Consider the following 25,734-nt stretch of genomic DNA (forward strand, 5'->3'; position numbering starts at 1 on the left):
CATGAAACTGCTATGTTCAGGGCTTGTGCAATTAGCTTGTGATTGATGGATTCTGTTTTCCAATGGTAGTCAAATAAATTGTGTTTTAGAATATATATTATCTCCAGATTCATGTTCCAAAAAGCCTGAAAATCATCTTGACACAGACATTTCCATTTACTGTGCTCTACTCAACAACGAACAGCCTTTACACAGTGGGCATTACTATGATGTGTCAAAAAGACAGTTATTTTCTCTTTGTGCATCTTTCATTTGAAGTCTTCAGTGGGGCTTTTCACACTATTAAGGGTTCACCCTTGATAGATATCAACAAAGCCACCAAAAGGAGGTTTTTTAGTTCAGGGGAGGGCTAGAGCAAGAATTTCTAGTGCTTTCTGTTATTCAAACGTATTGTCACATTTCCTCTTTGAAAATGAAAAAAAAATATATTCATACCATTTGTAAATATCTTGGCAGTCCTTGCACAGCACATACCACGTGGCTAAAATTATTCAGAGTTCTGTTTGCCATAATTTTGTTGGGAAGCAGATGTCTGGATTGAAATGAACCTGAGCGCTGGATTAAGGAAGCGTAAACAATGTAGAAAAACACTACAAATAAAAAAAAACAAATGTTAGTCTGTGGACAGACGGGCATCCTGAAGTAACATCTCACAGCTGCATACATTAATATGATATGCATATGGTTTGCTCTTCAAGCAACTAGAAAACGTCACGTGTCTATATGACGGAAAAAGTCAGTCAGCGGCTTGATTTGATGCAATTTGTATTCTTTCTAAAACGCTCGAAGATCATCTGCTAAGTAACAAAACATAAACATAGAACTGAAACAGTAACAACAGTCGTTTTGAGCCGCAAATAAACAAATAAATGAATTAATTCATAAAATTAAGTAGTCAAGAGTGGAACATGGCTTCTAAGGTGATCAGGGATTAGGTTGCCCTGCTTAGATCGAGTAAAGCAAGTGATTGTGAGATTCTATTTGTTTCCAGAAGACGGGGACATGTAGAAGAACAAAGAGATAAGTGAAGTGGTGCTCCCGTGTGAAGTGATTGATAGAAAGGGTGTGAAAGCTTTGCATGATCGTATTATGCATTTGCAGAACCCTGGAATCAGTTCAACGACGTCAGAATAATTATGGATAAAAGTCGTTCATAAATGGACAAGGCAGGATTATTTGGAAATTAGGACATGCTTCATTGGTCAGTGTCAGTGTTTGCGAAGTCTCTGTTCCCGCCCCATTTATTCTCGTTTACTAGCCATATGTCATCAATGACGCACATTGAAACAAGACTGCCAGTGACTGCACTAAGATACTGTTAAAAGATACCCGGTTGTATAAAGCTGTACAAAATAACGAAATCAGTTGGTAACAAAAACAAAATGGTTGCTATGCAAAGTTGACAAAATGGTGCTGTGACGTGTCGGTAAATCTGTAATAACCATATTGTAATGTGGACAGTAACTAATAACTGGAAGCCCTGAGGGGAGGGCACACAGAATCCAAAGCCTGTTTTTCGCGCTATGGACACTATCAATAAAGGGTATTTTTTCGTAGAGTCCTGGACAGTTTGCCCCCTGATTGGATCTCTTTCTCGTGGTCTTCTTGACCGAGCGTGTGGTCACAAAGTAAAATCTCAGCCAGAAATACCAACACCCGTGATTATCCGGGTCTCTGCGATGGCAGCCAATCACATTGATGATACAATAACTGGGCGTGGTTTTGTTACATTTCATAAAATTCATAATAACATAAATAAATGCCCCGTTCGCTACCGTTGTCGCATGGACAGCACAGAAAATGGGGCACGATGTCAACCATCGGTTTCACACGCATCTGAGAGCCCTGGGCGGGGAAATGGTTCCATGCCGCATAAACGTGAGTTTGCAATCACGATGTGTTCGGGGTTTGACCAATCAGAGGCGCGTATTCGCAGCCACGGCGCTGCTCACGCTGAAGAGCAGAAGTGGGTGATAGGCGGCTGAGCATGCGCAGTGGCGAGAACTCTTATGAAACCAGCCGCGTACGTATCTGGTCGGGGAAGCTGTAGACAGGAGCTAGACCTACTTATCCAGAGCTAGAAACAGCGGAACTTGCTCACACGTTTACAAATTACGGGAAGAAATGATACATTCTGAAGGGAAGACATAGGAGCCCTTCTGCTGCGCATTTAAGAGGTAAGGTGCAAAGTTTTATATGCGTATTTATGGAAAGAAGGCTCTTTCCACAATTCCAACAGTTACAGCTTACATAACCAACGTGCTGCTGACCTCCTTTTGGTTCATGTAGGAAGATGTGCCACTCATTTTGCGAACAATAAACAAAGTAAAAGATGAATGTTCTGAACTACGGAGTGGTTTATAGATTCGTATGATAGTTTGTACTAGCACATGTCAATGATATATGGTGCTTGCTTAATTTGGTCATTTTTAACCTTACCTGTTTTGTCTGACCTAATTTCTGTTCTTCATCAGTACTTTGAAGGAAGTGCCTAGCACGCATATCGGTCACAATTTTGCAAGACAATGTCCTGGCTAGTATGCTTATATGTTACTATCCTATTTCTTAGTTAACGTTAGGTATCAGTTACATTACAAAAATAATAATGCCAACGTTAGACATAACGTTAATCAAAACTGTCCAGTGAATTTTAGCTGTATATTAGTTATTTCCATGTGATACGTAGAACTCTGTGCAACGCAATTTAACGGTTTAACCACATCTGGAATCGGTAGATAATTATGGCACGCTATGTACAGTAGCTAGATACATGTTTAATATTAACGGGAGATGAGGACAGCAACTGGCAAGTAGGGAACAAGCCGATCTGCGATACGCGCTCACATTATGTAGCGGTCAGTGCATTATGTAGTTATGTTCAGTATTTCTTCACTCAGACGTTTCGCTGGATAACAATGTCCATGAACCTTTAAAGGTTCTTGAATACGTGTTGAAAGAGATAATGCCAGGTTTGCGAGTTGCGATGTGTTTTTCAGAAGCGCTCATACAAGTAGCTAAGCATCTTACAGTATAGTTTCAAAAGAGGGAGATTAAGAAGCAATAGTAGAAATATTTAAACCGAATACTATGTTTTTATTATTCTAATCAATCAATTTGACCACTGTTTCTGCCACAGGGCATCAGTTGCTACAACGATATGTAGCATTTGTCGTCGAAAAAGGAAAAGTTCTGTGGTTGCGGTATACTTTCAGGTGGACAGGTCTTATGCAAATTTTCCGACAACAGTTGTGTTTTGATATCTCTAAATGAGTTTTCAACTTTTGTTTTAAGTTTATTATGGCCCCGAATTCCATCCACTGGTTCCGGAAAGGCCTGCGTCTCCATGACAACCCAGCGCTTCGGGAGGCTGTGCGCGGAGCAGCCACAGTGCGTTGCGTCTACTTCCTAGACCCCTGGTTCGCCGGCTCCTCCAACCTCGGGGTCAACAGGTGGAGGTGAGCACTTCTGGGATTCCTCATCGTAACTCAGCTTCTGTGGAGGGGCAAGCGAACTGAATTAGACCTGGGAATAACAGGAGGGGTTACAATAGGAGCGTTTTTTCATTAGGAGAGTTCGGCAGGGGTCTGCTTTCGTTTGGATTAATGCCTAGATAATATGACCTATCTTTCAATTTGGTCTGTCCCAGATAAACTGTTTTTCTTTGAACCATGTGTGGTCATTGAGTGGAATTCGCCATGGTTAATATTTTTGTTAATAGTTTTGGTACTACTGTCATGTGACTTGAAGCTGCCACTACTGGCACACCGGCAATATGCAGACTAACACCATAACAGATTATATAGCGCACTGAATGTTAGCCATGATTAGCCACTCTCATTTTACCGCAATAATAAAGCGAATGAATTGTGTGTTTTTCCACAAGGCTGAGAAATTGGAGCATCAGCCTGTTTGCTGCAGTAGTTGTTGACTTCAAAAGGTGTCCTCATGTCCATGGTGGTGCGTTTGACATGGCAGCAGTGAGCCAGGTTGCATAATGGTGCTAAGGGGTAGCATAGTCTTCAGCCCGATGTTGTCGTCCATTTTTAATCTGCATCTGGACTTTCCCCTCCCGCTGGCACCTCTGCCAGACTTTGCATAATATTCTGGCTGTTGAACACACCTCAGAAACGTCTGAAAGAAGGACAGTCATTTTCACCGCGTGGTTTGCTCTTGCAGTGCATGGAGGCTTAGTTACGTAGGGCCGGCATGATACTGTGTTCAAATTTTCAAACTTAACCATGTCCCACAGAAATGCCTTCCTCGAGGCAACAGGCAACAGGCAACTGCATGGCATTTGTTTGTGTCTGAAAGCTGCCAAATGCTCCTTGTATGGGCAGTCATTGCGTGTAATGTCCAGGTCAAGTGACCAGCAGTTGCACCAATTAGAACCAATTATAATTGCTGCTTATACCAATCATGGAACAGGCTGCAAACCTAGAAGTAAATGGTAAAATAGTCATTGGAAGGAAAGTAATTGACACATAGTACTAAGAAACTCGACAGAGATTTGTCGGATTGATTTATCATTGGAAAAGTGTTCAACTTGCAGATGCAAAAACATTACCATGCGCATGTATAACATAAAGTCCACCTTTTCTGTTCCTGACTGGCCCTCATTACTGCTGTGTATGGCAGCAAAACCCAGGATTTGAATTGGCTAAGGCCACACCGTGGCCTTACAGTACTTATGGCACTGTCAAGCTTTGTTTGATAAAGGGTTGATGAAGTCCACGCAGGGCTTTGGCTGTTTTTCCATTACAGGTGCTGGAGTTGGCTCTCGAGAGTTGATGTGGAAAAAAACGAGTGACATGGTCAATGGAAACGCGTGCTGTTCGGATGTAATTCTGAGAGTGCTGTCAAACTCGGAAAGAGGGGTTAAGAGTTAGACATGACGAATTCATGGACATGTGTGTGCCTTCATGCGTGGTCAGTGTAATGGAAACACAGGCATCGTCAGCCTTAAAATGGCTTGAAATGTTTGCTGTATTAAAAAAGGTGGTCTTGGTTTCTGAAAATCTCATGCCTGCCTTGTCATTCGCGGTGTACCAGCCAGTTTATGCTTTTAAGGAGTGATGGGTAATGGTGATTTGGCCGCCACTGAAATGTCATGTAATGTGCAACCTCTTATTGCAGGGCCGCTGGACGAACGCTCTGAATGTCGTGGTGTGACCCACTGTTGTATTATTTTGAAAGGGTTGAATGGGGACGCGTATAATTTATCATAAATATTGTGGCCACAGAGAACTGAACTGGAAAGATGAGAAGCAAAAGTGGAGTGTTTTGTTTGGCTGGGAGCTAAATGCTTTAATCTAATATTTGCATAAGCCAGTAAGTGCCTCTGAGCAACTAGACTTTAAAAGAAGTAATGGTGATGGTACGGGTGTGAGAAATGGACTGCAGAGCCATTACCTGCTAAATCCGTTCCCGGTAATGTTAAATGCCACTTAGAGTGGCAGTATGTAGGTGTGACTGGGACAGGGAGTGAACCAGCAGCCCTATTGTGTCAGGCTGGACTTATTCTGAAAGGCCACAGTATGGAAGTGTGTCTTCTCCCTGCTCCCTGAAGACTGTAATGTAAAGTTTGATATATTAAAAAAAGATTTTATCTCTTAAACAAAGCTAGTTTGTGTAGAGAGGTGCCCCGATATGTTCCCTTACTATTATGTAGAGTAAGATGTTGTATATGAGACTTGATGTGGAGCTAACTGTGGTGGTTTCCCCCCTCGTTCCGCTTTGTGGTTTTCCGGCCAACTGCACCCACTGAGGCAAAGCTGGTCCTGGTCACAGCACCCGCCTTCGCACCCTGCCAGCAGCTCAACGGAGCCGCTCTGCTGTCCCCTCGCACGCCACGCTGGTCCGCCCATCTGCGCAAGACGCTCAGTGTGCACCCCCGCTCATGTAATCTCCCTCCCCGGCCCATCTGCAGGCCGATGACGTGGCACCTGGCGGCCTCTCTGAAGGGCTTCCTCCGCCCAAGGTGCCCCTGTAACTGTGGTGGGGGGGGGGGGGGGCGGAGAACAGAACAGAACAGATCCGAACCGCTGAATGAGGCAGAGCGTTGTCTCTGCCCCTGTAACTGTGGTGGTGGTTGGGGGGAGGGGGGGGGGGCAGGCGGTGGGCGGAGAACAGAACAGAACACATCAGAACGGCTGAATGAGGCAGAGCGTTGTCTCTGAAATGCACGCAGCCTCTGCAATCTCACCGCTCTGACTTGCATCATAGATGTGGTAACTAACGCACTACCCCCTGAGCAAGGGAAATACAGAGTTCCAGGGCAGTGACTTAATTACAGGCTGTGCCTCCTGTGCTTGTTTCTCGAGACCAGGAATAAAAAATGCAACAGGAAGGTTTGAGGACATCTGCGTGGCTGTTGAAGATGCTGTCATCCCAGCTGAATGAAGGCTGGGCAGCGGACTGCTTTCTGCATTATAGATCAATGGGAAGTGATGCTTAAGTGTTTTTGTGAGATGGGGAATGACCCTCGAAGAGCTGGAATGTGTTACACTTGACGTTTGTCAGTGGACCTTGATGTCATTCCAGGATCCTCTTCCAAGAACTGTGATAAACTGCAGCTGGGCTTTTTTCAAGGTCAGCAGCCATGTTTTCTCAGACCGTCAAATTATTATTATTTTTTTTGAGATAAGTTCGATGCTGACGTTAACGTGCTGCGAGGTGGCCTCGATTTGGGGAACTGTGGGGCGACCTAACGATGACGAACAAATGAACACCCTTTGTCTTCAGCAAGGGAGGACCTGCTTCCCAGCGGCCCGCGTCCCCAGACTCGGATGGCTCAAGGTCAGCGGGGTCAGCCGTCCAGCTCTGCTGCCTGAAAGTTTGGTGGGGTGACAGGGGGTGATCCGGCTGCTGTGTCCCAGTCAGTGCCAGAGTGATAATGATGAGGTTTTCCTTCATATGAAGCATGCTGTGATAAGAATGCATGTAAGCTGCCTGTATATTGAAGAAAAATGATAAACTAGCCGATATGTATATTCACATAAGTATCAGTTAGTGTGATGTTCATTTCATTCTTTTTTTTCGAGATTGTGTTCAAATTAGTTATAATGATGTTGAACTTGTTGGAAGAACATTTATTAGGGGTCAAACCTATGTTAATTTTCATCAAACACATTCTCTAACCTGCTCCAAACTATCTCTTCTGGAGGATTGAATTTGTTTCAGATGTAGCTAATTGTGTTTTCACACTGAGACTGTAATCTAGGAATTTACTGGTATGGAACCCCTTAAATTCCCTTAAATTAGTTACGATTTGGTATTGGGTTCATAGTAATCGGCTGGTCTGTGCTGGCCCTTGAGGGCGCTGGTCTTTTTGTCTTTAAGGTTGAGAGTTCAAATCAGGGGAGGGACACTGGAAAATAAAGTACTTAACCTGAATTCCACCTGTAAAGATCCAACGGTGTTCTCAAGTAAATTCTTGTTCCAATGCTTGTTTGGCAGCAAGTGGATAATTGTACTGGATACTGAAGTTGACCAGCACCTTGTTTTGAAGTGACCTTGCTCGGTAACGCCTGAAAGATAACCTTGTCAGATTTTTACTGTTTGGAAAGTCGCATTATCCTTTTCACCAAACCCATAGCCTACCTTTAAAATGTTTTTGCAGCTAGGGTACTGTGACGCATTGAGGGTAATAGAAGGTTGAGGGAAGGTGAAATGTTTTATCGACATTGTCTTCAACTTGCGCAGCTTGGCTAATTCCTATGAACTGAAACTTTTTTGAAGTCATCTACAAAGCCTAGTAACTAGTTAGCTAGGTACCCATTGACAGCGTTTAAGAGACTTGTATATTGATGGCAATATACCTTACAACTTTGAAGTACATAAAATAATATCTACCAAGCACTTAGTCGTAATTAGGCTAATCAAATGAAATCAAATCAGAATAATCCACTTCAAATTATTATAAGGGTCGAACATACCAGACAGTGGTACAATGTGTACACTGTAATTATTTGAGACAGCCCATTCCTTTCAGCTGTGAATTTGTGATGCTTGAAAAGGATACAGTGTGTTCCTCTGCCTTAAAATAGATTGTTTGGATTGATTTTTTCATTGGCCTTCTTCCCTCAATAATAACTTGAGCTCATGTTGTCTTGGAACTGCTTTGAGATTTTCTATTTATAACTGCACACAAACATTAAGACAGCCTTGAATGTTGAGCACAGTTTGCATTACACCAGTTAACTGACAGCTTAATCTGAAAAGCTAAAGTTTACCTGAGTTACTTGTGTTTTACCTGCACATTTCATAATCCGTTGGCAGAAATTTTTGTTCTAGGGAATTCATTTCAGTCTCCTCAAAAGAATTTGGTCATATCTTACTGCATGAAAAGTGTGTATTGTTATACTTTTTCTGTCAGATTTGTGGTTCTGTATGTGTAAGCGTATGCATATTTGTTGCAAGTATCACCCTGGCGAAGCTCTAGACCCAAAGAACTGTAGTCCACAGAACTTGGGTGTACTTGGCCTGCATGGTAAACATGCATGTTGGATTTCTCCGTTGCCACATAACGTGACTGTGTGAGGACAGTCGCTTCCTCTGGGGCCTCTTGCCTTTTTGCCTGTCTTGGAATATCTGGAGTTTCACTGTACGTGACCCCGGAGTCATGTGTCATACCCTGAAATGTTGTGAGAAGGAAGAGGCAGTGTTAGGGAGACATTTGCTACTGCACAAATCAGAAGTAGAACAGCAACAGGTCTGTGTTTGTGTCGTGCTCCCCTTTCTCCTGAACTAAAGCGCCAGATCTCGGCCAGATCTGGGTCTCGGCTGTTGAAACCGAAAGCGCTTGACCCACACGCGCTTCCGTTCGTCCCCTTTGCGCGGTCTTATTTTGAACTCACCTTTGTACTCCTTCTTATCCTCTGGTGTCCGTTCGACACTCCCTTGAATCCTGCTGGTGAAGAAAACGCAGGAAATGGCGCAGGAGAGGGGAGGTAGGTTAGTGTGCCAGGTGTCTGTTTTTTTTTTTTTTTTGTGAGTCAGCGGTTGCCGTGGCAACAACCTACTTTTTCCAGCAGGCTGACGTGTGGAGCCGAGGCGGCCGCTGCCGCTGCTGCGTCGCTCCCTGAAGCCAGAGCCTGGGCTGACGGATGGCTTGCTGCCTCAAAAGCGACCAATATTACAGCCTGAATGGCAGCATGCCTCAGCTCAGAGTCCACCCAGCCTGGCCAAACCTGTCTGGGTCTGGCCTGCCATACAATAGATATAGTTCTTTATTCATACAACAGTACGCAAAATAAAATTAGGCTTGTTGGGTTTTTAAATCAGTTTTGGTTCATTTTTTGCTCTTATTTGAATATGCCTGATAACTGAGGATAGACCGTTTTTTCCCCATGGTATCCCTTGATTCTGCTCTTGCGATAAACTCTCCAATGTGGTGAATGTTGTAGGAATTTACTATGGAAAGTGAGCTACAGTATTTGATAGTTCCACATGATACAGCATGGGGATTGTTGACGTGGCTATGAGCCTGAGATGTAGGATAGATGCTTTGGAAAAGTTTGGCATTGCTGTAGCCTTTGGTGTCGCACCTTTGGCACAGGCTTGGCTGTGGATGTTTTAAAAGGTAAATCTCTCAGTGGACTGGAAGCAACAGGTCAAGTGCTCTTTGACATAACTGCTCACACACATCAAGTGCTGGTAGTTTCATTTTAGAGGGCAGACTGTAATACAGCATGCTCAGACAGCAGTGTGTGCTCGCTCCATAGGCGTGGTAGGGCCACCTGCTGACAGCATGTGGGTGAGTGAAATGTCGGAGTCACTGGAAAAAGGCCATGTGAGCGTGTCGAGAACATTGGTATGGTCAGATTAGTACATACTCCAGCACTGAATCGAGATGTAGTCCTCCATTCTGCTTAGTGCTGAGAATCAAAAGCAGTCCATCTGATTGCAGTATCACAGTATTGACTGGTTTATGGCCTGTTGCTGTCAGGATTCACTGTTGTTGTTTTTTTTTGTCAGTTTGTGACGGTATAAGTAGGGGTTTTATCAGCTGGATTTTGTGGAAGAACAGAAAATGAAGGTGTCTCAATGGCAGACATAAGTAATTCAGCACCTTTTGATGTGCTTCTAGTCAGAGACAGTGGGTTCCTCCATCCTTGCTTTCTGTTGGTCCAGTGCACAGGTTGAATGCTTGTGCTTTTCCGAGACTCCTAAATAAAACAAGAAAAATTCCGTTCCGTGCTCACCTGTGTAGTTTTGGGTCTTCCTCTCCTGCTGTGGTTTGTGCACCCCTGAAGTGTTACTCGGGTGACCAGACAAACCATCCCATACATCTGCTCTCCCCAGGTTTAGTCAGTTAAAAAGCCTTGCCTCTTCACCACAAGTTGTGCATGGTGAACCTGTTGGCAAACAAAGTCTGCCATGCGTGGTGGATGTTGCTTATTGGAAGTAGAGGGGTTACCCCTCTGCTCAGTATTAAATGATGCCATTATCCATCAGGCTTTGTGTTTGGTCTCATTAGTCTTTAAATAGAGGAGGTTGAGCTGATCCCCTCCTGACAGTGCAGCTGGTAAGGCTCCAGGTCCCATGGAAAGAGAGAGTGAAGTGGCTGTGGGTGGAGCAGGACTTGTGTAAGACCCTGCTTAATGAATGGTCTTACACAATCCACTGTGGGAGCGTGGACCTTACAGACATATGACCGTCAGACAGGATTGAAGCCGAGATGTGATTGGCTCACTGCAGAAAAGACCCAGATTCTTTGTGCAGGGGCAAAAGAGAATTTGACTCCAAGAATGGATGACACCGTTCGTGACCTGGTGCACATGCACCGAGCTCTATCAAATGGGTCCCCTGTCAGCCAGATGATTGGAATCAGCAGCTAGTCACCATGGAAGCAGCTCTGAGGAAGGCAACAACTCTCAGTATACAACGTGTGCTTAAGTGTGGGTGTCCCCCCTCTTAACTTTTCCTCAGTCCCCAATAACATTGGTTTATTATCTGCTGTTACACATTACCTAGGGAGAGTAATTACTGTCTTATTTGTTCTTACATTTCCTGATGTCCCTGCCCTTTGCACCAGGATGTTTAGCAAGCTGTGGTTATAAGTTATCACTTATAATTTACCTGATAGGAACAGAGTATTCCACTGAGTAACTCAGTGGTGTTTTGGACCGAAGTAAAGAGTATTTGTGATCTGGAACATTGGCTAGGCTGAACAGAGCAGCTTCGAAAGGGCAAGAGTGACTAGCACCGTATGCTAAGGCTCAGGAGGCTTTCCTTTTCTGCCCAGCATGTAACTGACAGTTCAGACTCCAGGCAAAGACATTGAAAAAAGAAAAGTCTTTGGCACACACATTGTAAGAAGGGAAAAAGGGATTCTGAATACTGTCCTCTTGAGTGTCTGACACTATGCTGCCTCAGTAATACACACTGTTGACTGGGAATCCGCTTCTTTACCATCGGTCTGCAAATGTTCCTTTCCAAAGTGTATTTACCTACCATTTTGTTTGCAATTAGTTTTGTTTGGTCAGGCTGTTTCTGCCTTCAGTTTTTGACATTCTGTGACATACATTGGGTTGAACTTGGCTGAATTCCAGTTGTTATAGGGTTAGTTATGTACAGTTAGGAAATTAGATGGTGTCTGTGTTTTTCTCTTTTTTTTTTTTCCAACTTGGCACCACTTTGCAGGGGAACTGGGAAGAAATGAGGTTACTGGGCTAATTTCGCGGCCTCCCTGAGAGGCATAGGCGAACGCAGAGATCTAGGCCAGGGCAGTTGTGTAAGGGCTGATGCATGATGAGCAGCTGGCCCGCGAACGTGACCAGAGCTTTGGCGCTCTCCCGCCCCGCGATCCGGCAGGAAATGAGGCATTTTAACTCAATCATCCCTCTCCGCCTCATCTGTCATCATTGCGTCACAGGGCCGGTCCCTCCTCTTGTGGGAATATAGGAGAATGTTAGTGTCTGGTATGTGTGTGCATGAGAGAGAGAGAGAGCCTGTGTGCGCATGTGTGTGAGTCAGTGTGTATGTGAGAGAGAGAGAGCGGGCGTGTGCTTGATGAGGCATAGTTGTTCCATATTGTACTGAATCTTAGTGCATGGACTGAACCAACAGGCGTCATCACTCATACTGTGTCATAGCCCATATGTAGATATGCAACCCCTACTGAATGCCTGTATCATTTGTGTCCCTCTTTCCCTCTGGACTAAGTGTAGTTCTGTCCCACTGTTTAGCTATACCTGCTAAGAAAGAAATGGCCAGAATGCATCAGAAGCTTAGAGAAACAAACTCTTTCTTTGCATTTTGGAGCGGTACAGCGTTGTCTGATGGTTTGTGTGGTGTAATCCCTGGTAATGTTCTGTGGATCCCATTTTGTTTGAGTCTGAAAATGATTGCATGGAGCGCTTGTAGAAGTCACATGAACTTATGTCCTGAGTCTGCTTTGCTTAGACACTGTGTGTACATGGTTTGTTCATTGTGTGTATGCGTGTGTGTGGTACACCAGATGTGTTCAGTGTGATTGCATTTTGTGTCTGACTGTATGGTAACAGAATTTGTGATTTTGTGGATGCTTTGATTTGGTAGGGATTGTTTTGCCACTTGATCAGTATCTGTAAATATACACAGTGGAGTACTTTTAAAATACTTGATCATGAGTAATCTGATGGAAATGCAGAGACTGTGTAACGATGCATTGCACAGGGGACCGCATTACCCTCATAAGGCATTCTAACCCCTGGCCAGGTCTGATTGCCACTACAAACCATGGAGCTCTGTGTCTCCTCAGCGAACAGGTGGCTCTTGATATGATCACTTAGAATGAGCTCCTTTTGCACCCCTCCGCTGCAGCTGCAAGCCGAGAGCAAGCGTGTCAGCGCAAGTGGTTTTATGTGCATACTTCTAACATGTCTACAAAAATACTGCAAATCCCTGCATGTGCACACCGTTTGCCTGCGAATACTTGGAACTGGCTGTGCTTGGTGTGTGCCTGAGTTGTAACTCTCCTTGAGAATAATGTAGTCTGAGTTTGAGAAGGTCAGGTGTTGCTTACACGGCGTTCTGTGCGAGGAGGATTTGTCTGGGAGCGGCAGGCTAGCATGTCGCGGCGGACGTCGCGTCTTTGTCCCCGGGATTGAGAACACGCGGAGCTTAGACCGTCTGTCTGCCGCCCGCAGAAAGTAGGTCTGACCGACGATGGCTTTTCACGGCGGGGCAGGGGGGTTATCCCAACTCCCAGTCCCACAAATGATCTGTTGGCCTTGTTGGGTTTAACACCTTTAAAACTCAACTCTGCATAAACCCCGAGACCCAGTGGCAAGAGAGGTGTTTACGTACTTACGGTCCACTTAGTAGCAGTGGTTACGAGAACTTTGGGATGTAAATGGTCACATGGGTAAACTAGTTTGCGACCCCATGCTTATCACCTCTCACCACTAGATTTCATTATTATTGATTTGGTATTATCTGTTGTCAGTATTGTTGCTGTTATCAGCTACAGCAGTAGTAGATTCCTTTGGTAATAACATTTTTTGCAGTTTTTGCTTTACTTGTTTACTCATTTAAAGTTCACTTGTCTTCATTTCTGGATAAGTCATATAAATAGCTAAGAGGTAGACTGACATTGCAGCTTATTTGCTCTAGGATTATGTTTGACTTGGCAGAAGGAACTGAATTGGGCTGAAGCTTGCGGGCCGTTGATAAGTCAGTGTTTGCAGTTCAAATCTCTGCTGGTGTAAAAGCAGAACTCTTCTTTCTGTTGCGGGAGATGATCTTCACAGCACTTGCTTTGCCCAGGGATAAAATGTCCTCATTAAAAACACACACACAATTGAACTGTTTTTTCCAGCGTGCAGTTTTAAAGGCCGCTTGGCAGAGGCCTTCATTCTTCTGCACAGCACTGTGTGTCTATGTACAGGGACACCGTGTCTCTGCAGAGCTTGTGGCATTGTCACCCTTCCCATTCTCTCTCAGCCCTCCAGTTTTTGCTGTTCCACAGGCATGTACTCTTCAGAGAATATTATCATTGGCATTGTGATTATGTAGGTCAGTAACATAGCATATTGAAAGGAACCCTTTTCTGATTCAGTATGAATGTATCATTAGTGCTACCATGATCATTCGTGGCCTACAGATGTTTTATATAATGACCGGATATTCGGGGCCTGCTACCCTTCCATCCTCCACATTTTCTTGTCAAGGAAGTTTTATTTGGCAACAGCAACCTGTGGTATTCTTTATAGTGGTACGCTGTCTGTTGTTTTGCTTTAAACCACACATCTTCAAGATTATTCATGATGCGGCTAGGTAGAACATTTACAGCTTCCGCAATGGAAGAAACATAACTTTGAATGTGAAGCACAAGGAGCTGAATACGTGGTCAATGCATAGAGGGTCTGCATATACTGAACTGTGTGTGCTGTGAAGAGTGACCTCTACTGGTCACTGTTGGTATAGTCTGTGCACAGCACATGCTTGCACAAGTTTTGGTCCTGAACGGGAAGATTAACCAGATGTCTATCGTGCAAATTCTGAAGAACTGAACACTTGTTCAGTTCAAGTTTAGTACATATTGAAAAGAAAATACAGTCTGCAGATATTCCCATGAACACTAAAATAATAGTACTTTATAATTACACTATATACCTAGAACTTCTAATGATTTAATAAGCATAATTACACCAAGAATAGCTGGAAGGCTCACAAAGGGTGCTGTACACTTTACGAGGGTGTACCTCATTAAAGGCAACCTATTTAAAGTCATGTCATAAAGACGAATAAGATGAGCAAGCCGTTGTGTGAATTGCACCATCACTCCTAACTAAACGGGAGCATAGCGGGAGTAAGCTGAATTGGATGCAGCTTTTTAAGCACATTCCTGTGTGGAACATTTCCTCAATAATGTGGTTGGGAACAGTCAGATGTGGCCTATGCAGCACACAGCTGACGTATGTGGTTGCCACTGTTAGCGTGCTCATTTGGTGTCTTAGCTACTCAAGAGGACTTGGAGGGCCATCGAGGACGTTGTGTAGACAGGGCCAGTTCTAAAACCATAACTGAGAAGCTTGGCAAAATGAACATTAAAGGCACGCTGTAGGTGATGCCTGAGGTGAAAGTTAGTTAGTTTAATAATAATGTGAATAATACAATACAGCTGAATAATACAGCTGGAATGTTAAAGATAAGCACTATACCATAGCATTATCCACTGTTATTCCAAGTAGTTAAGCACATCATCATTACTTGTATCGCGTATGCATAATGGTTGTATCCTGTGATTCTGCACCCCGGCTGCAGAAGCTGTCGGTGTTTGAGCTGACGTGTTCGGTGCTGTTTGCCCAGCTGCGCGTTTCCACAGTTTGTCAGCGCGGAGATGCTGAGCACGTCACATGTTACCACGGGCAGGCGGACACTGCAACACATGTAAAACATTCTGTCCACACGTCTACTTTGGGGAATTTCGGGACACGCTTGTCCTCCCATCAGAGACCGTTTTACCAGTGAAGGAGCTTACGGGCAGGAGCTTCCGTCAAACAGGAAGTCTGTTATAAGACCTGCCCCATTGTATTCTCCGTGTCCCATAATAAATTACATCAGTCATTTACGGAGCCATTATGAAGTAGAAAAATTGACCCCCTGAAAGGCTTATGCAAGCACACACGACACACGCGTGATCCTTATGCAAGTAGCAGTTTAAGTAGGACTCATAGCCAGAAATGTCCTTTGAAAGGCTGGGTGGTTCATTTGGGGGGTAGAATGTTTTTCATTTCTGCTCATTGTCTTGCATTACTAGGCTCTTACATGCAGTTTAAGCGTGGTTTATTCTCTGTTGTACATTAAAAAAACACATTTGCAAAACTGAGCGCTGGCAAGGATCCCCATAACACTGCCCACATGTCAGCCTTGCATAATCTACACCTGATGCTGTGAAGCTGTAAACGCTGTCTCATCTTTCTGCTGAGTTTGTTGGTGACAAGTGTTGTCACCAGCTCCTGTCGCTCAGTCCTGTCAGTATGTTCAGCTCAGCTTTATTTGTGTGCAGTCTGAGCGTGCACATTGTGGTAAGCTGCGCTTGGTAGTGAGTAGTGAATTGAGCCATTACTCGACGGTGACCGGCTGTGCGCCCCTCCTGTCATTCCAGGTTCCTCCTGCAGTGCCTGGAAGACCTCGACGCCAGCCTCCGCAAGCTCAACTCTCGCCTCTTCGTGATCCGCGGCCAACCGGCTAACGTTTTCCCCCGGCTCTTCAAGGTAAGCCCCGCCCCCAAGGATCAGGTTACGCATCACCCCCTGCCCTCCAAGCTTTGGCTCATCCCTTCTGAGCCCTAGGGAATCTTAAGGGCAAAGCAAGTGCAGTTTATTCAGCTTTTTGTTCCGTGTTCCTCTCCCAGGAGTGGAAGATCTCGCGCTTGACCTTTGAGTACGACTCAGAGCCGTTCGGTAAAGAGCGGGATGCTGCCATCAGGAAGCTGGCGATGGAGGCCGGGGTGGAGGTCATCGTCAAGACTTCACACACCCTCTATGATCTCGACAAGTAAGACGCAAAGGGGTTATGGGGAACTCAACTCTACATTGTTGAATTGTATTGCTGTTAAAGAGTATTCAGTTGCAAATCACTACCTTTTATTCCTTGCGAGGACCATCCCACGAGGAAGAGGAAAGAGTACACTCACCTATGAAAGTAATTCCTCAGAGGCACAGGATCTAACCTCCCCTCCTCCTGCAGGATCATTGAGCTGAATGGCGGGCAGCCCCCGCTCACCTACAAGCGCTTCCAGACCCTCATCAGCCGCATGGACCCCCCGGAGCTGCCGGTGGAGCCGCTGTCCGACGCCTTCATGGGCCGCTGTGTCACGCCTGTTGGGGACGACCACGGGGACAAGTACGGGGTGCCCTCGCTGGAGGAGCTGGGTGAGCGCCACCTGCCTGCCATCCACGTACAGCGGGCAACACCCGCTCTTACAACTAATGGGTCCCTGGAGGGAGAAATACACATTACATGTATTGGGTATTTTAATAAAACTGCGCAAGGACTTTGTTAAGGATGGGGTTTGAAACTAGATTTCCATGTGTCCTCGCTCTGCTCAGGGTTCGACACAGAAGGGCTGCCATCGGCGGTGTGGCCGGGGGGCGAGACCGAGGCGCTGACCCGGATAGAGAGACACCTGGAGAGAAAGGTGAGGAGAGCCACCTGTTAGTGCTGCCATCAGAGAATTAACGTATCAGTGTCAAGATTTATCTATGTTCTGTCCCTTAAAAAGTTTTCTGTTTAAAACCAGCTTCATAGATTTTCTTTGATTAATGTAGGAGCTGAGCAAAGTGGCTGAAAGAAAAGCAATAGGGCATGAACATCTGAGACCAGCCTTTTATAAACACTGAATGATACCACACCATTAACAATCAATTCTCAAATACATCAAAGTCTTTAATGATAAATGTTCATGTGATATAGGTGGATGTCTGGTTCAGTATAGCCTGAATAAAGTAATTGCTGTGATCCATCAAAAATCCAATAGAGTAAGAATAACTGCTACATGTGCAGTGATAGAAATGCTCTAATTGGCTGCTCACAGCTGACCCCGGGGGTGCCTCTGACCAATGACTCTCTCTGTGTCAGGCGTGGGTGGCGAACTTCGAGAGGCCCAGAATGAACGCCAACTCCCTGCTGGCGAGCCCCACGGGCCTGAGCCCCTATCTGCGTTTCGGCTGTCTCTCCTGCCGCCTCTTCTACTTCAAGCTGACAGACCTCTACAGGAAGGTGAGGCCAGCTTGCGACTTCCCCACGGCAGTATTAGGGCTTCTCATGCTGTTCCCTCATAACTCTGCTGAAGTCTTCATAATCTGGGTGTAACGTTTTGAAACAGTATTCATTAGGACTAGTTTGGTAATTATGACTAGCTTTATGTTCCCTGGGTCTCAATCTGAATTTTAGGACGAATATGGCGATTTGAGACCCCAGCTAAAAGGTCCTTGTGAAGAACCTTGGTAAAACTGCAGTGCCCTGAGTTGCATTTTGCCTTTGCCGCACAGGTGAAGAAGAACAGCTCTCCGCCCCTTTCCCTGTACGGCCAGCTCCTCTGGAGAGAGTTCTTCTACACGGCCGCCACCAACAACCCACGCTTCGACAAGATGGAGGGCAACCCCATCTGCGTGCGCATCCCCTGGGACTGGAACGCCGAGGCGCTGGCCAAGTGGGCCGAGGCCAGGACCGGCTTCCCCTGGATCGACGCCATCATGACCCAGCTGCGGCAGGAGGGCTGGATCCACCACCTGGCCCGGCACGCCGTGGCCTGCTTCCTGACCCGAGGAGACCTGTGGATCAGCTGGGAGGAGGGCATGAAGGTACTAAGAGGCTTAGAGGAGGGTACTGAGGGGAGTAAGAAGAGAGCTCTGAGGGTCTGAGAGGAGAGCACTGAGGGAGTAAGAGGAGGGTATGAAGGTACTGAGGGGCTGAGAGAAAGATGCGGGCATTTGAGTGTAGGTCTTTGCCTGATGCAGTCCCTCTTGTTGGCCTCCCCAGGTGTTTGAGGAGATGCTGCTGGATGCGGACTGGAGCGTGAACGCGGGCAGCTGGATGTGGCTCTCCTGCAGCTCCTTCTTCCAGCAGTTCTTCCACTGCTATTGCCCTGTGGGCTTCGGCCGCAGGACCGACCCCAACGGAGACTTCATAAGGTGTGCTGCTTTCCTCCCTCCTCCCCCAGAAACACTGAGAGGCTAACACTCATCGACAGGCATGCAAGCATGCACACTTGCACACGTTCACACGCGCGTAAACACGCATACACACATACATAGGCATACACACGCGCTTACACAGACTCTGAAGTGGGGAGGAGGTGCAAGTAAAACCACGATGTGAAGCTAATGATCCGCTCATTTTAGTGTTACCTGAGCATTAGCTGCACGCAGTAATCTGTGGCCTGAAGTGAGTGATGAATAGGAGAGGAATGAAGGAGAGGTGGGGTGAGAAATGTTTAAGTTATGGGTTTCAATTCAGTTCCTGGAGAGCCGGTGCGTGTGCTCGTTTTTGCTCCAACCTCCCCATGTGGCAGTTACAAAAATCAGCCCATACTTCAGCTGCAGATTGCACCTGTGCCCCATTTTATCACATATTGCTGCGGTGTGTTTTGGTAAATGCATGTATGTTGCCAGGGGAATGGGTCTGCACCTAAACCAGCATGCACACCAGGCACTCTAGAAACTGGATTTGACACTTTGTAAGAGATATGTCTTTGGGAGAGCGCAGAGGGCAGTAAGAGACTGTGCAGTCCTTGTGTTGACGGCCAGTTCATTCCACCATTGTGGAGCAAGAGAAGCTGGACATGACCAGTGCTGCACTGATCCGTGTGCCTTCCTCCTCTCCCAAACGCAAAGGCTTGATTGTGTTGGAGCCAATAAACCTGGTATGCGTGATGAGACTCTGCGGTTTAATCTCTCTCTGTGCTTGCAGACGTTACTTACCTGTCCTTCGAGGTTTCCCAGCTAAGTATATCTACGACCCCTGGAACGCCCCGCACTCCGTGCAGACCGCCGCCAAGTGCATCATTGGCATCCATTACCCCAAGCCCATGGTGAACCACGCCGAGGCCAGCCGGCTCAACATCGAGAGGATGAAGCAGATCTACCAGCAGCTGTCCCGCTACCGAGGGCTAGGTGAGAACCCCGCCGCCATGGGGGAGGGGGTCACAAAATGGCCCCCACCATCCCACCGCACCTCCACAGAATGGAGGATAGTGAGGTGGAACAAAACCCAAAAGCGCATCTGGCCCTCCAAAAAATGCATTTGGTACTGGCAGGAGGTAGTAAGAGACTGCACATTCCTTGTGCTGGAAGGTTGTTCATTCCACTTTCACCAAAAACAAATATCTGTGTTGTTGAAGGTAATAAGTCTGGTATATGTAATGAGAGTGCTCAATTTTGTGATGAGTCTCTCTCCTTGAACCACCAACACTCAGAACTGTGGAGGGAAGCTGAAAATGTTCAGTCTGGGCAGACGTGGGGCCCAAGAGTGTATTCTGCTACTCATACACACGGAGCCGCAGGCCTGTTCTTGTTGTAATGTCTGGCCACACATGTTCCAATGATAGGGGTCATTTCTGCCCTCAGCCTGAGGCCTGAGTGTGCTCCGAAGGCAGCTCGTGTCACCTTAATCTCCTGTGGGTTTAAGAGCTCTGCGTCTGTCCGCTCGTGTTTGAGTAACGCCGTGTCTCCCCCACAGGCCTGCTCGCCTCAGTACCTTCCAACCACAACGGGAACGGAAACGGCAACGGGAACGGTCATGGGAACGGGAGCGGTCATGGGAGCGGGAACGGCGCCATGATGGCGTACTCTCCTGGGGAGCAGCAGCCAGGCATCTCCACACCCCACGGTGAGTCTGTGGCACCCACCCCTTCCGTAAAGCACACATCACCAGTTGTTCATCTTTAAGAAGACGTTACCTTTTTATACCGAACACTCACTGGTCCGTTGTTGCCGGCGGGGCAGGGGCCACGGTCTCAGGGGTGAACGGGAGCAGCAGCATTTTGCTGAACTTTGGCGGCGATGAGCGGCCCGGTCCGAGCGGAATGCAGCAGCACGGTGGGTTCCCAGGCACACTGACTGGGACAGAATCATGTACCTGTTTTCATAACGAGCCACGCAATGTTTGTGATTAGTGTGTGTATCCATGCATTGAGTATATCATACAGTTAGCTGGCGAGCTGTAACATATTTAGAATCACTGTAGCAAACGCAGCAGGTCATACTCTTTTGAGTTCATGGATATTCCATGCTTAATGTTTTTGAATAATATTTTGACCTGGAGTGTTACATTTTTCTTTTTTGAATATGTTACTTATTTTTGTTGTTAAAGTCCTTATAGTTATAGGACAGTGAGCTAGCTAATGTTTAAATTGGGGGACAAATGTGTTATTTTGTAAGTGGTATTCTTGTATCCTGAAGTATTCTTGAATGGGGAATGTACATAATTATTTTGCTTGTTTTAAGATTCCTCCTTGATTTCTGTCCCTCACAGGCTACCACACCGTGTCAGATCAAGGCCAAGGGGTGGCTGGCGGTCACCGGCTTTACCAGCCCAGCAGTTCGCATGAATTTGCTGTGCCACAGCATCCAGGTAACGGAGCATTCCACTTCAGCCAAATCGCTTCAGACTCAATGAAGGCAGCTTTTGGCGCAGGCACAATGTAGGCCACCCCTATTGCAAGCAACCTGTATGATGCATCGCCATTAGGGTTCATATCGTCACCTTTAAATGCAGTTTGAGATGGTATCGTGTAGACGCATTTGCTAATGTCACATGAAAAGGTTTGCCTGCAGGCAGTGGCTTTTAGTGCCGTTTTTGCTTTCTCCTGGGAGCTGTGCAGATGCAGGTGTTTGCACTGATAAAAATTGCCAGGGGAGGGAGATAAGGGTAGAGCCAAGAGGAAGGAAGGCGTCACAGTGTGAGGGAGAGATGCGGTTTTGGGAGCCAGAGTAAAGGAGGTGTGGGTGTGGGGGAGGGGGGCCCGGAAGAAAGCATGTGTGACATTGTAAGGGGTGAATGAGAAGAATTAGGGATGAGGAGGAGTTGACAGAGCGAGCAGAGGTGTGATTTAGGGAGGCAGAGGCGGCCTGAGCTCACGTCCGGTGTGGCGGTGCCTGTCTTCTTCCAGGCCGCCTGGGTCACGCGGCGGGGAGCGGCACGGGGAAGAGGGAGCGGGAGGCGGAGCGCGAGTCCGGAGCGGACAGCGACCCTCCCTCCTCCGCGCTCAAGGTACAACGGCCCAACAGCGAGGTCAGTCCCAAGCTCACAGCGCACCAGCACAACATGATGGTGAACATGTTGAGCTTGCATCTGTAGTCCACTTTATTAATCCTGTTGTACTCCTGATTTTCCTTTGCTCAGAATAAAGAAATTAAGTGTGGCAGTTCTCTCTTCCTTGAACATGTTTGCTTGGATCCTTCTCAGCTGTGATACAATATGTGGAGTAAATGGCCAGACATTTTGATTGACCCGTTCTTTAATTTGATTTAAAATAGAAATGCTCTGTATACATTCCCTGACAGGACATTGTTTTGCTGCAATATGTATTTGCATTTGCCTTTGCCAGTAGGGTTATGAATGATATATTTCAGGACATATTTCACCAGATCATACCAAGACAATGGTATGCAGGCAAACAATTGTGCTGCACTTAACTGCACTTAACGTCAGTGTTGTTTTGTTGGGAGTCTTTTAATCTTACAGCCATTTGAAATAGTTGCTGCTTGTGGTACTCCCAACCACTGGAATCTTGGCTGGTCTTTTGGGTAACTGCAGCTCTCTGCTTCTCTTTCAGAAGAGCGGTGATCTCCAGGATGTGAACATGGTATCTTTTTGAACATCAAAACAACCATAACCCACAGAGCAGCTCAACTTGGAGGTGGAAGGCATCGGGAGATTGTGTGTTTTTTTTATATATATTTCTACTGTTCCAGGAAAGATTGCTCTTGTGTTTATCAGTTTAAACACTAAGTAAGATGTCATCTTTTTTGCCCAAAATAATTGAAGGTGTTTCAAATTCAAAATGCAGAGAGTACATTTTATGGGGTTGTTGAGAGGTTTTCTGGTTGGGGTGAAAACCAGTCAGTTTGGATGAAGGAGCTCCGTATGTGCAGCAGAGTCTGCAAGGTTATGTAATCCAAAGACTGTAGTCTCCCTGCCACTGTGAATCTCACCAACCCATTAATCAAATTAAATTAAACTCCTAGACAAACACATCCTCTCTGCTGTTGATGTGGACCCGAACTGCATCCATCTTATTGCCCTCTATATGTGCTGAAAGGCCTGGAGGGACATGTATGGCAGGTTTAAAAACAACTATTTTTTGAGTTAATAGACATCGTGAGATCCTGCTAAGTCATGTATGGGTAATTCAGTCAGCACAAAATTGGCTGTATGGCAGGATGTTCCCCACCTCTGTGGTTTTTGTCCGGTTGTATAGATTGGACGGCCATGATGCCCGTACCAGTGTAAGGCTATGAAGTCCTGAGCTATGGGACTCTCAATGCCAATTCTGGTCACCAGCAGTACCAGACAGGCTGAAATCAAACACCACCAGGCCGGTGGATCTCATCCTGCTCCGTCTGGTGCAAGTGCAGGTGCTTATACCCAGTGTGAAGCCCACAGCAAGGCAGATGGCCAAGGAAAGCTACAGTACATCGCTCTTTAAGAGCGTACAAGCCTCGAGTTTGCATGTCCAGTTACCATGACCATTTTTCAATGGAGGTCGAATGTGGTCTCCCCTCAGGGGTTGTGCTTCAGAGTAAAAATATGTCCACATGTCACACCCACACAGAAATATACAGCTCACACAGAATTTTTTTTATACTTTTCATACTTCGAGGGGAAAGTTAGTAAATTAGTCTAGCTTGAAAACCAGCAGCTTACTTCCCCTTATTCTGCCAAAAAAAAAGGCTGCACTGCAGAATGAAAAAGCCAATGGCACTCAAGCTTGGTGCAGTGTTAAACTTCAGTTGGACCCCATCCCTCCAAATGGGAAGGACAGGGGTGTCACCCTACAGGGCTTACGCTGTGCAATTCAGTGTGTTACATCACCATCTGTCTCCAAGTCCTGAAGTATGTAGTCTTGAAAGTCTCTCCTCCATACAGTTGGCAGCAGCGCCACTGGTGGCAGCCATTTTGGGATATCTGCATGGTCCTTTATGGATGTCACACGCAAGAGTGGGACTTATTTCTTCTGACTTGCATATGCAGTACCCCCGGTCCTATAGATGTGTACACACGTATAAACATTCCATAGGAGAAGAGGACAGCAGCCAGGGCTTTTAGGGCACAGTGGAGGAGTGTAGAGAAGAAACTGCCCTGAAGCAAACCGTATTGCTTGAGGCGATTTTTCTTTGAAAAATATCCTGAATTGAGGGCAGCCTCTCTTCGTCCAGCTAGCTGCTCAGTGCTACCTGCTTCTTCTGTTTGGTTCATGCCTGCCTGGTGCATTTCTGCACATTATAGATGGCTTGTCAGCATGCTTCACTGGTGCGGATCTACTTTATCACTTATTTGTCGTTGGCTCACCCCGGCCAAACCCTCCAACGAACGTTCACCTGTTGTTTCCAAAGGGTGTCATTTTTTATTTTCAGTAAATGCAATGTTCTTTTTTGTATGTACATAAATATATATATAAAATACAAAAGTGTAAATAATTTCAGTAATGACTTCTTTATCAGTAACTTTACTTATATTGACCTATAAATATGTATATTTAAAATTTTGTTTCGTATATAATACTTGTATGGTATTGCTCCACTTTTCCTACCAGCTGTAATCTGCAGTTTTACCATCCTACATATATTTATAGATAAAATATGTGTGTGTATATGTACTGTAAATGTATATGTGAGTATACATGTGTACATGTATGTACATATATGTATATACACAAATATAGAAAAGGAGCTTGGAAATGTTAAAAGCTATGTTGTGGCATCTAAAGAGTGATACCTATTTTAGGTGTCAGCACAACATGCTACCGGCTGAATACCCGTGAGAGAAATGCAGAGATCGCTATGGACACTAGAGCTGCAGGAAGAGAGGGGAGGCAGGTCCAGTCTTAATATCCCAGAGCCTTTTTTGCCATTAGCGAGAACTGGTGTCAGGTCTATAATTGGATAAGAGCTGTGAATGTTTTTAAAGGCAGCATTTTAGAATGGCACTTTTTGTCACCCTTGTTAATAAAAAAGAACATTCCTTGTTGTCCAAAAATGGTCTCAAGGGTTTCTGCTAAGTTTCATTCTCGAAAAGTGTAAAGTATTTGTATAGAACTGTTTTTTTTCTTCTTGAATGCCTGTTTGATTTGTTTAAATGTGCATGCGTTTATGTCATTCACAACTCATATAGCTCATGTCCCTTTAATACAGGGATCTTGCTTTGGTCATCTATGGAAAGCACACTGCAGCTTTTTCAGTTATATATTTTTTGCATTAAAACGATAGCAGAAGTTTCTCCTTGACCACTGCGCTGGGCAAAACACTCCTTAGTTTCCCTCTTGTACTGACCTAGTCCTGTACTTGAACAAAAAAAAAAAAACATTTTCACCAGTCAGTCTGAATTTAAATGTAGTAAATTCTGAGGTAATGCCCAGATGCAGCATCACACAATCACAATCCCCCTTCTCTCCAACTAATATTTGACCACAGTTCCTTTCTTGAGGAATGGATTTCACAAGCCCTGCTACCTGTGAATCAGGTCTATGTGTGTAATAAAAATTGAGAAACCAGGAAGGGAGTCTTTGGGTGACCTCACATTTTACACTTTGGCACAAAATTCAAGTTGAAGAAATGGAGAAGTCAAAAAAGATTACACCATAGAAAATCCCTTTGACACCTTGAACACCCAGACATTCACCCCGTTCAGAGGTGAAGTGACAGCCAGCGGTGACTTGGGAGAGCTATGTTAAACCAGACCAGGCAACCCTGTTAGCCATAAAAACTAGGGATCCATCTCAAGACTGCTTGTGTGGGGAAAAAACGAGAGATGTGTTCCAATGTCTTTAGTTGGGGCCACTCAAGTTCAAATGTCAATACTCAAAAGAGGATAAGAGAGTGTATGTAGTCCCGCCAGGTCATATGACCCTACACAAATACTGGCGGTCTGGCTGAAAAGTTTGTTTTGGAAAAGGGTACATTGTCAATATGTAGGACTGGTCTGTTGTTTAGGTTTTACATTATTAAGGTAGCTTTTTCCCAAATAGCTTTTTACTTGATTTAAATTTTAGAGTCAGTTTCTTTCAAAAGAGAAAAAAAAATA

General features: G+C 45.5%; 1 protein-coding gene across 3 annotated transcripts; it reads left to right on the top strand.

The window, feature by feature from the left end:
- The first annotated feature begins 1,995 nt into the window (after positions 1 to 1,995).
- On the top strand, positions 1,996 to 25,574 carry cry3b (cryptochrome circadian regulator 3b). Of its 3 annotated transcripts, none has more exons than XM_036530323.1 (15): positions 1,996 to 2,177; positions 3,292 to 3,455; positions 16,094 to 16,202; positions 16,343 to 16,485; positions 16,678 to 16,862; positions 17,040 to 17,128; positions 17,569 to 17,709; positions 17,982 to 18,293; positions 18,472 to 18,623; positions 19,402 to 19,604; positions 20,170 to 20,319; positions 20,436 to 20,528; positions 20,965 to 21,063; positions 21,602 to 21,723; positions 22,268 to 25,574. In XM_036530323.1, the coding sequence occupies exons 2-15, from the start codon at positions 3,298 to 3,300 to the stop codon at positions 22,307 to 22,309; spliced, it is 1,998 nt and encodes a 665-aa protein (XP_036386216.1). In that variant the 5' UTR covers positions 1,996 to 2,177; positions 3,292 to 3,297; the 3' UTR covers positions 22,310 to 25,574. The 3 variants fall into 3 exon arrangements, with proteins under 3 accessions (XP_036386216.1, XP_036386218.1, XP_036386219.1); XM_036530325.1 differs by having other exon boundaries at positions 22,271 to 25,574; XM_036530326.1 differs by lacking the exon at positions 20,436 to 20,528.
- The last annotated feature ends 160 nt before the right edge of the window (positions 25,575 to 25,734 follow it).

Source organism: Megalops cyprinoides, chromosome 6 (genome assembly GCF_013368585.1).
Source record: "Megalops cyprinoides isolate fMegCyp1 chromosome 6, fMegCyp1.pri, whole genome shotgun sequence".
NCBI lineage: Eukaryota > Metazoa > Chordata > Actinopteri > Elopiformes > Megalopidae > Megalops > Megalops cyprinoides.